Source organism: Oryza glaberrima, chromosome 1, assembly GCF_000147395.1.
Source record: "Oryza glaberrima chromosome 1, OglaRS2, whole genome shotgun sequence".
Classification (NCBI taxonomy): domain Eukaryota; kingdom Viridiplantae; phylum Streptophyta; class Magnoliopsida; order Poales; family Poaceae; genus Oryza; species Oryza glaberrima.
This window is the reverse complement of record NC_068326.1, coordinates 5125271-5142308: the sequence shown is the minus strand read 5'-3', so window position 1 is coordinate 5142308 and position 17038 is coordinate 5125271. Positions and strand designations below refer to the sequence as shown.

At 43.5% G+C, this 17038-nt stretch overlaps 2 protein-coding genes and 1 long non-coding RNA gene across 3 annotated transcripts; 1 reads left to right on the top strand and 2 right to left on the bottom strand.

Moving 5' to 3' along the window:
• Window positions 1–149: 149 nt before the first annotated feature.
• Window positions 150–3523, top strand: LOC127762824 (pentatricopeptide repeat-containing protein DOT4, chloroplastic). Its single transcript, XM_052287332.1, has one exon. It carries the CDS (start codon window positions 265–267, stop codon window positions 3511–3513), a length of 3249 nt encoding a protein of 1082 aa, XP_052143292.1. The 5' UTR covers window positions 150–264; the 3' UTR covers window positions 3514–3523.
• On the bottom strand, window positions 3504–7810 carry LOC127762833 (uncharacterized). The gene is made up of 11 exons (XM_052287339.1): window positions 7578–7810; window positions 6618–6714; window positions 6457–6518; window positions 6314–6370; window positions 6092–6148; window positions 5555–5611; window positions 5392–5434; window positions 5170–5247; window positions 4572–4893; window positions 4348–4495; window positions 3504–4179 (listed from the first exon to the last, which is right to left on the bottom strand). Exons 1-11 carry the CDS (start codon window positions 7725–7727, stop codon window positions 4090–4092), a joined length of 1161 nt encoding a protein of 386 aa, XP_052143299.1. The 5' UTR covers window positions 7728–7810; the 3' UTR covers window positions 3504–4089.
• A 2952-nt stretch (window positions 7811–10762) lies between these two features.
• LOC127762841 (uncharacterized) lies at window positions 10763–14302 on the bottom strand. Its single transcript, XR_008015602.1, has 5 exons — window positions 13718–14302; window positions 12084–12146; window positions 11907–12002; window positions 11190–11363; window positions 10763–11087 (listed from the first exon to the last, which is right to left on the bottom strand). It is a non-coding gene; the product is annotated as an uncharacterized LOC127762841 (long non-coding RNA).
• Between the last annotated feature and the right edge of the window lie 2736 nt (window positions 14303–17038).

Sequence of the window (17038 nt, the reverse complement as noted above, 5' to 3'; positions counted from 1 at the left end):
TACTGTCTGGGAAAATTTTCATTTATACCCTCGAAGTAATATTAATTTTTCCTAGGCATCGTTTTGGAACTAGTATACTACAACACAAATGCGTGATGTCCTTTTCATGAAATTTTCTTAAATGTGAGGCGTGAAATGGGAAACTTTGCAACCCAATCCAGAAAGCTATCCATTTCAACCAAGCGAGGCCGCGCCAACATCGCGGGATTTCGCGGCAAAATTTGAACTCCCCTTCTTCTTCTTCTTCCTCTTCCTCCTGGTTCCATGGCGACGCCTCCACTCACCTCCGTTTCCAGCCACCTCCGAGCCCCACCCCCATGGCCGCCTCCCAAGAACAGCAGCCCAAGAACAAGGGTTAGGTGCGGCGTCCTCGCGCCGTCCGGTCATGTCCTGGAGGCGGCCTCTGCTCCGAGGGGCGCCAAGAATTCGCCGAGTCGGGCACCGAGAACCGATGCGGACGTGCAGATTGAGAGGCTCTGTCGGGCGGGTGAGTTAGCGGAGGCGTTGAGGTTGCTCGGCTCGGATGACGTCGACGCCCGGAGCTACGGCGCGGTCGTCCAGCTCTGCTCGGATCTGAGATCTTTGGAGGCCGGGAAGAGAGCCCATTTCTTGGTTCGCTCATCTGGTGTTGGAAAAGATGGAATGGATAGTGTTCTCGGAAGGAAACTGGTGCTGATGTATGTGAAATGTGGGGATTTGGAGAATGCAAGGAAGGTGTTTGATGAAATGCCTCAAGTGAGTGACGTGCGAGTTTGGACTTCACTGATGAGCGGTCACGCGAAAGCTGGTGAGTTCCAAGACGGCGTTTTGCTGTTTAGGCGGATGCACTGTTCTGGGGTTAGGCCGGATGCACATGCTATTTCGTGTGTCTTGAAATGCATTGCCGGTTTGGGCAGTATTGCAGATGGTGAAGCAGTTCATGGGTACCTTGAGAAGTTGGGTTTGGGGGTGCAATGTGCGGTTGGAAATGCGCTTATAGCACTGTACTCTAGGTGTGGCCATGTTGATGGTTCACTACAGGTGTTTGATGGGATGCCTCACCGGGATGTCATTTCTTGGAATTCTGTGATTAGCGGGTGCTTTTCGAATGGATGGCATGATAAGTCTGTAGAGCTTTTCGCCAAAATGTGGTCTGAAGGCCTCGAGATCAATCCAGTGACAATGCTTGGCGTTTTGCCTGCTTGTGCTGAATTAGGATACAATCTTGTCGGAAGGGTGATTCATGGATACTCAGTTAAAACTGGATTACTTTGGGAGTTTGAATCTTTGGAGAATGGGATAGATGAAAATCTGGGATCCAAACTGGTGTTCATGTATGTTAAATGTGGTGAATTGGGCCATGCAAGGAAGGTTTTTGATGCAATGTCATCGAAAAGCAATTTACATGCATGGAATCTAATGATGGGTGGGTATGCAAAGCTTGGAAAATTTCAAGAAAGCCTCTTGCTGTTTGAGAAAATGCATGACTGTGGAATTACTCCTGATGAGCATACCATTTCTTGCCTCCTAAAGTGTATCACTGGTTTATCTGGTGTAATGGATGGTTTGGTGGTTCATGGGTATCTTGTGAAGTACGGTTTTGGGGCACAGTGTGCAGTTTGCAATGCACTGATATCATTCTATGCAAAATCCAACAGGATTGAAGACGCGCTCATGGTGTTTGATGAAATGCCTCAACGTGAAATCATTTCTTGGAATTCTATAATTGGTGGATGTGCTTCCAATGGTCTATATGATAAAGCTGTTGAGTTGTTTGTAAGAATGTGGTTAGAAGGACAGGAGTTGGACTCTACTACACTGCTAAGTGTTATGCCGGCTTGTGTACAGTCGCACTATTCATTTATAGGAGGAGTGGTTCATGGGTATTCTGTGAGAACTGGATTGATTAGTGAGACATCTCTTGGTAATGCTCTTCTTGATATGTATTCAAATTGCTCAGATTGGCGTAGCACTAATAAGATATTCAGGAATATGGAACAGAAAAATGTGGTGTCATGGACAGCAATGATCACAAGTTATACCAGGGCTGGGCATTTTGACAAAGTGGCTGGGTTATTTCAGGAAATGGGATTAGAAGGTATCAGACCAGATGTCTTCGCAATCACCAGTGCTCTTGATGCATTTGCTGGCAACGAATCACTGAAACATGGGAAATCTGTCCATGGATATGCCATCAGAAATGGAATTGAGGAAGTTCTTCCAGTTGCTAATGCACTGATGGAAATGTATGTGAAATGTGGGTATATGGAAGAGGCAAGGTTTATTTTCGATCATGTGACAAACAAGGATACAATCTCATGGAATACACTAATAGGAGGTTACTCCAGGAGCAATCTTGCCAATGAAGCCTTCACTTTATTCAATGAAATGCTCCTCCAACTCCGACCTAATGTGGTAACCATGGCCTGCATCCTTCCAGCTGCAGCAAGCCTTTCTTCACTGGAGCGAGGCAGGGAGATGCATGCCTATGCAGTACGAAGAGGGTACTTGGAAGATAATTTTGTAGCCAATGCACTCGTTGACATGTATGTTAAATGTGGTGCATTGGTGCTAGCACGCCGTTTGTTTGACATGTTAACCAACAAGAACCTTATCTCGTGGACCATCATGATAGCTGGATATGGCATGCATGGTCGCGGTAGAGATGCCATTGCCCTCTTTGAGCAGATGAAAGGAAGTGGCATTCAGCCTGATGCTGGTTCTTTCAGTGCCATTCTATATGCTTGCAGCCATTCAGGCCTAAGAGATGAGGGATGGAGATTCTTCAATGCAATGCGGAATGAGCACAGAATAGAGCCTAAACTGAAGCACTACGCCTGCATGGTCGACCTACTATGCCACACTGGGAATCTGAGGGAAGCTTATGAGTTCATAGAGACAATGCCGATCGAACCGGATTCGAGCATCTGGGTCTCATTGCTTCGTGGATGTCGAACTCACAGGAATGTCAAGCTTGCAGAGAAGGTAGCAGAGATGGTCTTTGAGCTGGAACCTGAGAACACAGGGTACTATGTTCTTCTTGCCAACATCTATGCTGAAGCTGAGAGATGGGAGGCTGTCAGGAAGCTCAAGAACAAGGTTGGTGGCCGTGGGCTTCGTGAGAACACCGGCTGCAGCTGGATTGAGGTGAGGGGAAAGGCCCATATCTTCTTCGCGGAAAACCGAAATCATCCACAAGGAATGAGGATTGCAGAGTTCCTTGATGATGTTGCCAGAAGGATGCAGGAAGAAGGCCATGATCCTAAGAAAAAATATACTCTGATGGGCGCTGACGATGCTGTTCATGATGAGGCGCTCTGTGGGCATAGTTCAAAGCTCGCCGTGGCATTCGGTGTTCTGAATCTGTCACAAGGGCGGCCAATCCGTGTGGCCAAGAATTCAAGAGTTTGCAGCCATTGCCATGAGGCTACCAAGTTCATCTCCAAGATGTGTGGTAGAGAGATAATTTTGAGGGATTCAAATAGATTTCACCATTTTGAAGAAGGTAGGTGTTCTTGCAGAGGTTATTGGTGAGCAAAAAAAAAAAGTTTCATTACTCAGGCATAGTTTTGTTCATAGTAGCGTACATATGTGCTACATATAGCACCATGTAAGCTTGAATATTGACTCTGATTTACTCGTTACATTACATGAGGAAGAATTGAAGATGATGCGCTACATCATTGTGGTATTGTCTTTGTAAGAAAGAACAGCTAAAATAACACAAAACATAAATGGAATTCGCCATTATTAGTACATGAAAGCTGGTTGCAAGCACAAAAACACGTTGACTCTTAGAGAACATACGTTCATTTCACCGTATTAACAATCTTGAACTCTCACTTCACACAACTAGCTGCAGAGAACTAACAATCTTGATTTCTCACGTCACACAACTTGCTGCAGTGGGCCTAGCTTCATCATTGTCAAAAGACTAGTCAGGACCAAGCTGACACTGATGGTCGGGCACACAATTTTGTGCTAAATGTCCTCAAGAAATTGTCCCATTTCTTTTCAAAAAAAAAGAAATTGTCCCATCGACTGGTACAGGGCTGCTCTTGGGCATTGGGCTGAGACCCTTGGGCATTGATAATGCCGCACATTCTCAGTCTAAGGTAGATTGTAAACTTTGACCACCTTGGATGTGTCACACAGAATCAGGTTATCTGAATCAGTCGGAGTAGTACACAACCAGTTCACCTGTCAAGATGTAGATCAAAGGTTTAGCAATTTTACCCGAGCCTAAGAATTCAATCACATCCGTTAACAGCAAAATTACTATTTAGTACATCAAGTAATGGAGTATGTGCAGATAGATAGCCAAAGTCTGCAGACAACATTTCACAGAATTTAAGGTTGAGTGGCTACCTTTTTATTAACCTTTATATCCAACACCAATTCAGCACTGCTGTTTGTTTCAGAGGAGAACCCTTTGGACCAATCCCATAATTTAATTGATGAATCATTGCCACCAGAAACAAGAAACTTCCCCTTCTCACCAAATGCTGAAAATGTACTGTTAAAGTATTAAGCAGTTAGTAAAAGGGTAAGATAAGTAAGAAATTACAGAGAAACAACATAGAGGGACTTACACGCAAGAAACAGATGAAGTATGGCCACCCACTGTGTAATCAAGGTGGATCCTTTTCCCTTGACTTTGACTGCCACATCCATCTCCTATATCAGTTCTTTTCGAGCTTAAACTCAAATCTGCCATCCGAGGAAGCCCTTTTGATTTTGCAGGGGCAAGTTCATATTCTAGATCAACCACATCAACAGCACCATCTCCTCTTGCAACAGCACAAACTTTGTACGACCCTCCCAAGATGCCCTCTTCAGAAACTGCTATTGAGTGAACAAAAGGAGGATTGAAACATTGCCCACCTGAACTTCCATTCTGCATTTCAGGTGATCCTGACGTCCAAGAGCAAAAAAAAAAAAAAAAAGAGTTAATCAATGCATGCTGGAGAAAATTTCTGCGAAAAAAAGGGAATATACAACATTGTGGTTAATCAGCAAAACCCAACTTTCCCATTTAATCTTAAAGCTACAGATGTGAACCCATTAAAGTAACCGTACAAGATTCACTAGGAATTGTTACTATACGACCCAGTCAAAAGGTAAAAAGATACATAGAAGTTGGTGTGATGCATGGATTGTAAGTTTTTCATTCGAGGAAAAAGGAGGTACCATAATCTATAGAAAACAGTGTTCGCCCTTTGGAGAAATCCCACACAGCAAGCTTTGAATCAAGGCCTCCAGTAATGGCTGTTAGATGAAACTGAACTATTTGTGAGGATAAAAAATTACAAATTAAAATAAAAGAATCCAAGGAGAACGCTAGTATTTGCATCTTATAAGTTGACAAAAGAAAAGTACAAGTCAAACAATGAAGCATGAAGTAGCACTGACCTGTCCAAGGTCTCCAAGGAATGAATTGTACACTGCTGCAAATCTTATAAAGATAACTAAGGAATAACTGATTTACATGTTGCAGGGAAATTAAAAAAATACTAGGATCATAAAATGATGAAACATCAGAGTTAAACATCCCAGTAGCACTACATAAGGATACACTTGTGTGGGCTTCCCTCAATCTTTTGTACAGGCATTTTTGGATGGTGTTGATAATCTGCAAAAGCAGAAGCAGAATTCTCTAAGAGTGAAAACATGAGCAAGTTCTGACTTGGAATAACCTTCTATTGCACCAAAGCAAGGTAGTTCAGAAATCCATTTCCAATTCAAAAACTATTATTTTATCTAAATGATACACAAGCACACAAAATCAGAAAATCTCAACAAGAAAACTTTCTAACAACAAACCAATTAAATGAAGCAAGTAGTGTGAAAATATCACCATAAATTCTCTAGCTATATAACTTGTTAATAATTGAAAAGCTAGAAAAACTGCAACACAAATATTTACAGTCTATGTTCATTTACTTAAATTTAATGGTAAACTGCATTGCTTACAGATTTGCCAACTCTTTCAACATTTTCAAGTGAAGTCCTCTAAGTCTAAACAGCACTACCAATATTTTGATCATTTAATATGTTTTAAGATAATAGAAGCATGCTTGTCTTCAACATTTATGTCAACACAATATTTTACCTTGACATCCCCACTGTCATCTGCAGCAGCAAGAAAACCTTTAGAGCTCACAGCAATCTGCATCAAATGTGACCTTTTAGATTCTCTTTTTAATCCAATCACATTTGCATAAAAGCTTTAGGTAAAATAGTAAGAGACATCCATAAAGTGAAAGCATCATTTCAGGATGAAATAGTGGTCTTTTCATAGAGAATGAGATGGCAATATACTCCAGGGTACAACCTGATTGATTTCATCTCTATTGTAGTTATAAGTGTCCAATGGCTTTGCTTGAGGTCCCTAATAAGAAAAAAGAATCATGGTAACCATATTACAAGAGAGAAACCAAGTTAAGCACATAATAAAAATAGGGATGCTGAACTTACCATTCGAACATCGAAAGATAAAATTTCATTTCCAGCAGAGGCATACACAAGATCTTCATTTCCTACCAAAAGAGAGGACATTTTAGTGTGTGACATTGGCATGCCCCACATATTTTTGGGACAAAACTCTGGAGTGGTTTGGACAACGGAGGCATGCTGACCTGCTTTGAAACACATAGAAGAAATTGGTTGATTTGTCGCCTCCATGGTGAAAAGCACATCCTTCGTACGCAAATCAAACCAGCAAAGACATCCATCCTAATGTGGTCAAATAAGCAGTGAGAACATGAGAATTAGCATAAGGTCTAGTAACATAAGAAGGGTCAAGAATTATGAATCATATTCTCAAGGTAGTGCAACACACGGTTAGAATTGTAACTTTGCAGAAAAAGGGAAATGCCCTAAAAGAAGAAAACACCTACTGGCTGTAAGATGATATCAGCAATCGGATGCACATTCACCAAGTTCATAGCAATTCATAACGTTCTCGCATGTACCTAGTGCCAATTTTGTAGTTTTTACCGATCGCATATGAAATCCTAGATGAGATCTCTACAACATCAGATCTCTACAACATCTCCATGCTGGGAAAGTTATGGTGGGACAATTGGTACTGAATTAGTGAACTCAAGTGCCATCAGGAAGCAGCAAGGACAAAGTGAAATAGGGAACTGGATACTAATCTATGGTCTATGCAGGTTGCTACTTTCACAAAGTAACCGGTGCATTATTCTATACAGCAGTTGAATGTGATGATCTCAGTTTGCCGATAACGCACAAGCAGCCACCTAAAGCCTCCGGCAATGAATTTGGCTGCCAATAGTCATGGTTGCAGATTTCTGCATAGCATAGCAGGGGAGGAAGCATGCGATGCGAGCCTACAAGATTCTGCCACTAGCTCAGCAGACAGCGCCCACGAGGTGTTCGACCGTTGTCCTCAGCGAAGGGCACCCCTCTCCTCGTGCTGCTGCTGCAGCAAGGTGGGAGACCACTGAGCACGGACGCGGGAGAGCCACCAGAGAGACCACGCGTTGCTCTGGCAGAGGAAGTCGCAAGGCCCTGGATGGCGTCGCGTGCCTTCCCCTCGGAGAAAGACCCACGCACGAGCAGAATCGCTTTACCTCGCCGGAGGAGGCGACGACGCCCGGGCGGGAGGAGGAGGCGACGCAGCAGGTGACGGCGCCCTTCTTGTGCCCCCGCAGCCGCCTCGGCTTCCGACCCTCCGCCGCCGCCTCCGCCGCCGCCGCCGCCGATGAATCCGTGTCGGACATGGCGTGCAGCGCCGAACCCCAGCGTAGAGCCGCGGACCGTGCGATTAAAATCTGACGGTCTCCGCTGCTATCTCGAGCCGGAACTCAACTCCGACCCGGACAAACAGAGTCCGACACGTAGGCCAGCGCGTACAGGGAAAGGCGGAGACCGCGCCTATAAATAAATCAATCAACCACGACCCGAAGCCAAACCGTCCCCTAATTTTTTCCTAAAAAAAAACTAGCGTAATCCTCCATCCAAATCCTCGATTTTGAGATCGATGGAGCGCAAAGACGGCGAGACGCCGGTGGAGAATTCCGCCGTCGGCGACGCGAAGGAGGAGGAGAAACAGCCTCGGCAGGAGAAGAAGCCGTTCGGGATAGACGCTTACTTGGAGAAGTGGACGGCTACGGAACAGGAAACGGCGAAAACCTTCCTGCGAGCGTTGATCGCGGACGCGCACCAGTACATGGAGATGACGGAGGAGGAGGTGGTGGAGGAGTACCACGGGCGGGGAAGCTGCACAGGTATGATCCGGATACGGAGTGGCAGAAGCGTTATGCTCGTGTCGCTAGGACCCACCCCCCGCCCCCCTGCCTCAGGGCCCTCATACCTAAGTTGGAGCAATACCTCAAGCTCCTCGATGAGGATGATGAACAAGATTACTTCAAGCTCCTTGACGAGGATGATGATCAAGATTACAAGTAATTGTGCAGAATGAACAATATTAAAAGTAATTGTGCTTTTTGTAGGCTTATTCAGTTTTCTCTTATGCATGTATGGCTTGTTCTCTTTAGTTTTTATTAAGACAAAGACATGTTCTTTTTAATCAAGTTCACATGCGGATTGTTGGATTTTGTCTATCACCTGAATGAACTACCTGCCTACCTTTTGTTGTTTTGGTTTTCATATATACCTTTCGATTAAACCATACTCCAGTGTTTAACTCTAGCATCTGTTGTTTTATTGATATTCAAGTCTAGTAGGGGATTACTTCGAGGGGACTGTATTCCTTCTGCTCCTAGTTTATAGAAGAGTGGTTCATGGGTAACGCCCATCATATTTATTGGTTTGTGCACGATCACAGTATGCGTTTATAGAATTGTGGTTCGTGGGTATTTTTGCGAGATTGTTTAGTGCGACATCTCTTGGTAACGCCCTTCTCTTGCCAGTATGCATCCAAATTGGTCGTATCAGTATATGATTTCCTGCATCTGTTGCGGTAGGAACCTGCAGGAAACAAAAGCTTTTACAAAACATAAGCTTGCCAAATGAAAGAAGAGATAATTGGCAAGGGCCAACGGGAGGGTGCTTTGTTCTTCTCAGAGATTATGCAAATCAACTCCTAGTCAAGGAAACAATTTTATCATACATATTATCTCATAATTAATTTCGATAAGACGATGTAACAGTTTGTATATGCCATACTGTTAGGTCATTTTATCGGAATTAATTCTGACAAAGATATACGTATACCCTTTGTTGTATATGTAAACTACATTCGTACAGAAATGGTGTTTCTGCACATCTGTTTTGCTGCCGACATTCATCGGTAACAACAGCTCCAAAACCAAATCAATCTTTCATAATAAGTTGCTGCAAGCCTGCAATGTAATCGATCAGCAGTGATCGAAGAATCAGTTGATGCAATGCAATCGATCAGCAGTGACCAGAGAGTGATTTCTTGGGGACATTGAGCTATTGAGCGTGAGCTTCCGCCATTCCCCCAAACCCTATTTCAACCTTTGCAGAGGAAACACGCCCACCTAAATCCAATCAAATAAATCTCACTACATCTCTCTCCGATCTGACGGGCACCACGAGAAGAAAATTACGAGAGGAGTGGAAGAGGAGAGGGAAAAAAACTCAATCGTCTCGTCCCCAAGAACGCCGAACGGTCTATAAATAAGAAATTCGATTGCTCTCACGTCAACCGGCCAAAATGTCGAAGTTGAGACGTGGGTTTCTCTCGTTTCTGAATAACGCGTTGGCATGTATCCTCACACATTTCACGTTTTTTAGTCAAACTTTTATGTTTAGGAATTTTATAAAAAATAAATCAAAATTTCAACACAAAACAAACATATTAGCGATATATATATAGGAAAAATTATAAGCTACTAGTAACTACTCCCATCTTATCAACGGTACGGTTCGCTACAAGGCCAGTGCAAATTTATGCTATTTCCGAGTCCTCATTGGCGGAAAACTAGCAAAATTTCTTGTATGTTTCCTTTGTGCGTTCTTTGTGCTTCCTTGTGAGTTTTCCGCCAATGAGAACACAAAGAAAACTAGCAAACGTTCTTCAGTTATGCTTCCTTTGTGTGTTGGTGTTGTAGCAGAAAATCTGTAATGAGTTTTCTGTCTTTCCCGCAAAACGAGCAGAAAATTTTTCTTCCTTTTTATGGTCTTAACGTTCCTATGTATATGGGCGATACTTGCAGGCACCAAACGAGCAGATAATTCAGTTTATCTAGCGTACGACAAACATGTCTTCTATACTTCTGTCGACCAGCACGTACGACCGTACGACGAAGAAACTCCATTGAAGTTCGTTTGCAGAAGATATTCTGTGAAATATATTGCTCGTATTGCCTGTCCAAAGCATAATTAGAAAAAACTAGGATTACTTTCTACTCGTCCAAAGTAAATGTGCACATCATGGAACTCTCAAATTAATCTTCTGCTTAGTAACGATTCAGTTACTAGTAGTTGTTTTAGATAAAGATAAGGGTGAGATCAAATTTTAGAATCAAAGATTCTAAACCATTTTTAAAATATTTGTATTTCAAATATGGTAACTACATGTATAGATTAGTCTTAAAAAATACTTCAATAAACTCATATATTTGCTAACACTTTTATACACATTATAATAAAAAACAATGGTCAAAGTTATTTTTTGGAGACCATGCTAAGTATTATTAAACTGGAGGTAGTAGATTTAAACAACAAATTTTCCCTCAAAAGTTACAGGCTAGATAGTAATTTCTGTCAAATTTTGATAAGCATGCGTAGGTTAAGATATTAGAGATAGAGAAATTCATAGAGCGCATTATAAATGACAGCATTCATCTTTTTCATTGCCAAACTGTAGTTCATCTTGTTCATGACATGTAGTGACATATAGAAGGTATACTTAGCAGCAAAACTGCGATAGTAGATCTGTAACAGAAAAAAGTCCCAAACCTGAAGGACTGCAAGGAAAGAACTGTTACAGCAAAGTCTATCACAAAAAAAAAAAAAGATCTCAAGCTTGATGAAACAGCTCAAACTAAGGATCTTGTCATAGCAACTGATACTCAGAATATGAACACCATCAGAAAAGGAACACCATCAGTCATATAGCACCTGAAGCTCCTGCCACCCTGACATAGCACCTGAAAAAGGCACAAGTGAATAAAGCAAAAAAATTATAACAAACCAGAAACTACAAAACAAAAATTTTAACAAACCAAAAATTACAGCACAAGGAAACACACCAGTCCTCAGTTGTCCTGGCGTAGAACATCCGCAACACCTGACATGTAGCGGCTGAGTTTCACTGAGTAATTGGTTGGCAGATCGCCCCGCAGTTTGCTCCTAATCTTTCCAATTGCCTTTTGGACATCAGCAAAAGCAGGCGTGCCGAAACCATCACCTGGAGTATCCTTCTCCTAATTTAGGCATTGAAAAAGACTTAGGCACAAAGGCTGCTACAACACCAACACATAAAGGAAGCATGCAAGAACGCACAAAGGCAGAGGGAATAGTGTTTCTACCAGGGTTACTCTGGAGAAGATAATTTATGAAATAGAAAGCAAGAAACTAGTGAGCAATCAGTCATAAATATATATCATCAGGACACTTCCAGGTTTATACTCTAGAGAGAATTTATGTAATAGAAATGAAGAAACTGGTGAGCAGGCACAACACAAGTATCAAAAGTTTCTCTACTTTAGGATCAGCAATATTATAGGATAGCTTCACCTAACTATGCTTAAATGAATAGGCAATTTACAGCAAATACCAACAGCAAAATTATAGGATAGCTTCACCTAGCTATGCTGAAATGAATAGGCAATCTATAGCAAATACCAACAATAGTATGCATGCAAGCTACTCGGATCACTAGATACACACTAGATAATCAGCACATTAGACAACAAATAATCAATCACAACAGAAATAATTAAACAAATCCCACTTTAACAATTTACCACAGAAATCGACTGACACATCTCAATAGAGTGAGCTGGCACACCAAATACAGGCATAGGGCCCTCCTCGCGCTTCAGGCGATCCTTAAAGGTGACCTGATACATCCAGAAACTGTAGATTAGGCAGGTTCCTTTAAATTTTAGATTGAAAAATAGAAGAAATCGATGAAAACATACTGGCTCTTTTTTAGGCAGGTTCCTTTGGGGTTTAGTCGCAGATAGACCAATGAAGATAATTTGCTACAAGCAGATTAGCATTATAATTAACACTGGAAACAACCAAAATGGCTGCAAATTCATATAAAAGAGATGATCACCAGATCTCATGCAAATCACGAGAATGAAAATCACATAATAGCAAATTCGCCTAACTAAAATCTGAAAGCGTCTGGAAGCAAATATGGCACAAGATTACCAAATTGTTCACGCACTTTTGCATCATTCAGAACACCTACCAACATCACTGCAAATCAAAAACTGACAAGCAAATTTAGAGGATGACGAGAGTTAACGCGGTTTTGCATCATTCAGCAACCTAAAATACCAACATCGCTGCAAATCAAAAACTGACTAACAAATTTAGAGGATGACGAGAGTTAAAACCTAAAAAACCAAGCAGCATTTAGAGGAAACTAGAGTTCTGATCATAAAGCAAATCATTCACGCTGCTTTGATCATTAAACACAAAACACAAATGACTGCAGATAGAAAAACACACTTCATTAGAAAACCACCCGTTGATCCACCAGTTGATTGATCTGGATAGAATTGAGAGAATCACACGGCAACGGGAATAGAACAGCATGACCGCGCCGTTCTAAATTCGCCACGTCGATTCAATCAAATAGTCATGGAACACCAAATCGGTGATAATAGACACAAAAACAAACAGAAGAGATTCAATCAAACAGAATAGAGAGATTCAGGGAAGAGCAAATCGAGCATTTGACATAAAATAAAAAAAAACGGCGATGAAGATGAAGCATTCGATCGAACAGGGAAGATCAAATCGCTAACGAACACATGATAAACTTGCTCGAGCCATCCGGAGAGAGGGGGGCGCTCTCGAAGACGAACTCGAGGGCTACGAACTAACTAAACTCAGCCGTGCCGCGAATTAACTAGAAAGGAAATGGGGGAAACGAGATTTTCCCTGGCTATCAACATCGCTGCAAATCAAAAACTGACGAGCAAATTTGGAGGATGACGAGAGTTAAAACCTACAAAACCAAGCAGCATTTAGAGGAAACTAGAGTTCTGATCATAAATCAAATCATTCACGCTGCTTTGATCATTAAACACAAAAAAACGCAAATGACTAGAAAAACACACTTCATTAGAAAACCACCCGTTGATCCAGAAAGCAAATCGTTCATCATAAAAACACAGTGGATTGATCTAAGCAACAGGAATAGAACAGCATGATCGCGCCGTTCTAGAATCGCCACATCGTATCATCATTAAAAAAAAACAATGCAATGAAACATTCGATCGAACAGGAGGGATTCGTGAAAGCAGAGAACGAACACATGAAACTTACTCGAGCCATCCTGAGAGAAGGGGGTGCTCGCGAATACGAACTCGAGGGCTATGAACTAACTAAACCAATCGTGCCGCGAATTAACTAGAAAGGAAATGGGGAAAACGAGATTTTCCCTGGCTATCACGGTATTTATAAGGAGGATTGGATTACTTGGTAAAAGGGTTTAAGGAAGGCTTAGGCGGGAGCAGCAAAGTGAAAAAAACAATTTTACTAGTCATCGGCGGGAGGATGAGCTGGCACAGGCCAAAAGTTTGGGGGAAATACTGACCTTGGGCCGGGTGAGAGCGAGGTTGAAGCCGCCATAGAGATCCGCAGACTGGGCCGGCCCAGGCTACCAGGCCGCGGCACAACCGCTGGGCTTCGAGCCCGAGCCGGCCAGGGACCAAGCCCAGCCACGAGCCGAAGCACAGCCTGCGCGCGCCCGCACGGCGGAGATGAGACACCACCGGCGGCGCAGCGACCCTCCGCCGTTGCCGCTGCTCCTCACTGCCTTGAACGGCCGGGGATTCGCCGTGGACGCCGTCATCTTGGAACAGGATCTCGTTGCCGATGCCTCACCCGCTTGAACGCCGCCACCTTGGATGGGATCTCGTTGCCGAGACCTCATCCTCTTGAGAAGGAGCCTCCACTCCGAACATGTGTCTGCATCGGCGGCGAAGAGCCTCCGCCGACGCAGCGATGGATAGGGGATGGCTGGCAATCGTCGTTGCCGCGAGGGAAGAGCGAGGAGGAGAGGAAGGGTAAGATTTGGCTGCGGCCTTTGCACACAGAAGAAGATGGGGGAGGAGAGGAAGTGTGGAAGACTCTGCTGCGGCGGCGAGGGGTTGGGTCGGGTGGAAAAAAGGGGAGGTGGAGGGGAGCGACCGCTCCAACCCTAATAGTAAAGGAGTTGTGGGCATTTGTCAGCCGTCGGATGTAAATGGACGGCGATGGATGAGTTTTTGCAGGCCGGCCCAGATGGTAAATTGGCTGGGCCGCCCACTCGATATTCGCTCCGCTTTCCCGCCCCACCATGCGCTCCTATACTACTAGCCTACGACTACTAACCTGTGGACCTCTCCCCGTCATGTCCAATCACGTGAGTACGAAGCAACAACGAGAAACGGAGAAAGATCTCTTTTCACGTGAGTATAGATTGATGTTGAGGGGCTTTTGTAGTGGCGATGTTGAGGGGATTTGCTCTCAAAAAAAAAAACTTAGGCTGTTATAGTTTCAATTTTTTTATCACATCATTTTAATATTAACCAAATTTTTAATTTTAACGTGAACTAAACACACCTGCTGTTATTTAGGACTAGTTTGGTGCATTCTAACTTATGGTTTGTTGCTCGATTTATAAGGTGAACTGTTAACAAATATTAACAGTGTGAATTGTTATGCTCAGTTTGAAAACTCGTTTAGCTTTACAACTCCTTTAGTAGTTACCATAAGCATATTCTCTGAACTGCTAAAAAGTTTTATTCGTTGCAAATAAAATCATATTAATGTTTTTTAAAAAAAATCAACTAAAGCATAAACTATGTATTTAATTAACCATAAGTTAATGACAATTCTCGTTTCACATGTGGAAAAAATAAGCTTAGGGTGCATTCAATATAAGGAGAGAAAATACCTTGTTTTTCACGTGCATGATTCTTGAATTATTGAATTCAGTGGTGGATCTAGGAATTTTCTTCAGCCTGGGCAATGTGGCAAGGCTAACAAAAATCGATGAATAACAAGTACAAATAAATCTGTACAAAATGACACAAATAAAATTGACAATCCTCTAGTGCTTATTTTGCTATTGTGTTAAGCACGGTAATCAAATAATAAACGAACTAATGCTACACATGGCTGGGACAATGACTAGCTAAGCATGCATGCTAATTAGGTATTAGTGCTGCGCCTGCCCATGGACGGAGCCCGGGCGCCTGCCCATGGTCGCCGGGCGCTGTCTCCGCCTCTGATTGAATTGTATGTTGTTTTAAAAAAAATATAGAAAAAATATATTAATCTTAAGTTTGAAATAATTAATTTCACTTTTTTTCCTTCTCTCAAACCGTTCTATGGAACGAAGCCTTAAAAAAAGAAAAAATCCACAAGCCTCACGAAAAGATGCTGGAAAAGGTGAGATATGAAACTGAGTTGACGAGTCACCACAAGTGACGAGACGGTGCGAGCCGCCTCACTCCTAGTACTACTGTACTACTACTGTAGCGCTTGTACAAACAAATCGGTCACTGTAGTCCAACGGCTGGGGATGATGGAGCTGTCACGCAACCAGTACAGTAGCATCCTACCGTAGATACGCTTACGTCGGCCTAGCTGCACTGCATGGGAGCCTGGGCCCCGATTGGAAGTTTGGAACGCGTGCATTGACCATGGAGACTGTACTCCTATAGTACATTGCTTCACCGGTTCACCATGTGTGCGTACTACGTACTCCTATTTGCTTTGCAAATTGCAATCGTGTGACAATGCAATGCGCTGCTCAGGCTGTGTTTAGATTTAAAGTTTATATCCAAATTTCAGTTCTTTTTTATCACATCAATCTGTCATAAATACGTAATTTTTCAGTCATATCATCTTCAATTTTAATCAAAATCTAAACTTTACGCTGAACTAAACACAGGCTCAGTTTTTCTTCAATCTGGTGTTTGCCGTGTGCATCAAGGAGGGAACTGGATCAACGAGTTTTATCACGACTCATGAAGTCACGAGAAGCCGTGTGAACACGAGCCCTGAATTTTGCCATGGTTAACGTGAAACGTCCCAGCGTAGTACACTCGCCTGGAGTACTTAAAAGATACAGTTATTAGTAGAAGATAAAGTTAGATTCAACAAAAACTAAAACAGTTATTAGTTTATAATACTCATTAATTGAGTTTTACCGGTTTAATAAATGGGCCTCAACCCGATATACTTTCGTAGTGTTTGATTGCTGGGATAGGATGGGATGAACCCATTTTTAGAGGTGTTTGATTCAGGGGTGCGTGCGATAGGTCGGTCCCTAGAGAGGAATATTCCTCTCAGATCCGGGACCAACTGATTCGGCCAAAACTGGCGGACGAACTCGTCCCAAGTGGGACGAGCGAACGGCGTGAACGAGCGAACACCATCGCACGCTCGCTGCCCTGCTCATGTGCTCGTCCTCGGGAGACGGCAGCGGGCTCGGTGACGGCGGCGGCGGTGGGCTCGGCAACGATAGTGGCGGGGGGCTCAGCGACGGCGGCGGCGGATCCAGTGGTGGGGAGGGTGGCGGCGGCGGATCCGGCGATGGGAAGGGTTGCGGCGACGAATCTGGAGGTGGGGAACTCGGCGGCGGGCCGACCGTGCGTCGTCGCGCTTCTCCGCTCACCCGACCGCGATGGTGGTTGTGCTCACCCTCCTCTCCACCAGCCTCTCCCTCTCCCATGCGGACCTCACTACCGTCGTCGTCGCCGAGCCACGGCTGCTCTGCGCGAAGGCCAACACCATCGCCGCCAACGCTCGGTTGGGTCATCTCGACTAGACCAAGCTCATCGACGCTATCAAGGAGGCCGGCGGCGACCACGTCCGGCGGTAAGGGTAGAGGCGGCGTCGGCCATGGTTGTTGCAAACGGCGTTG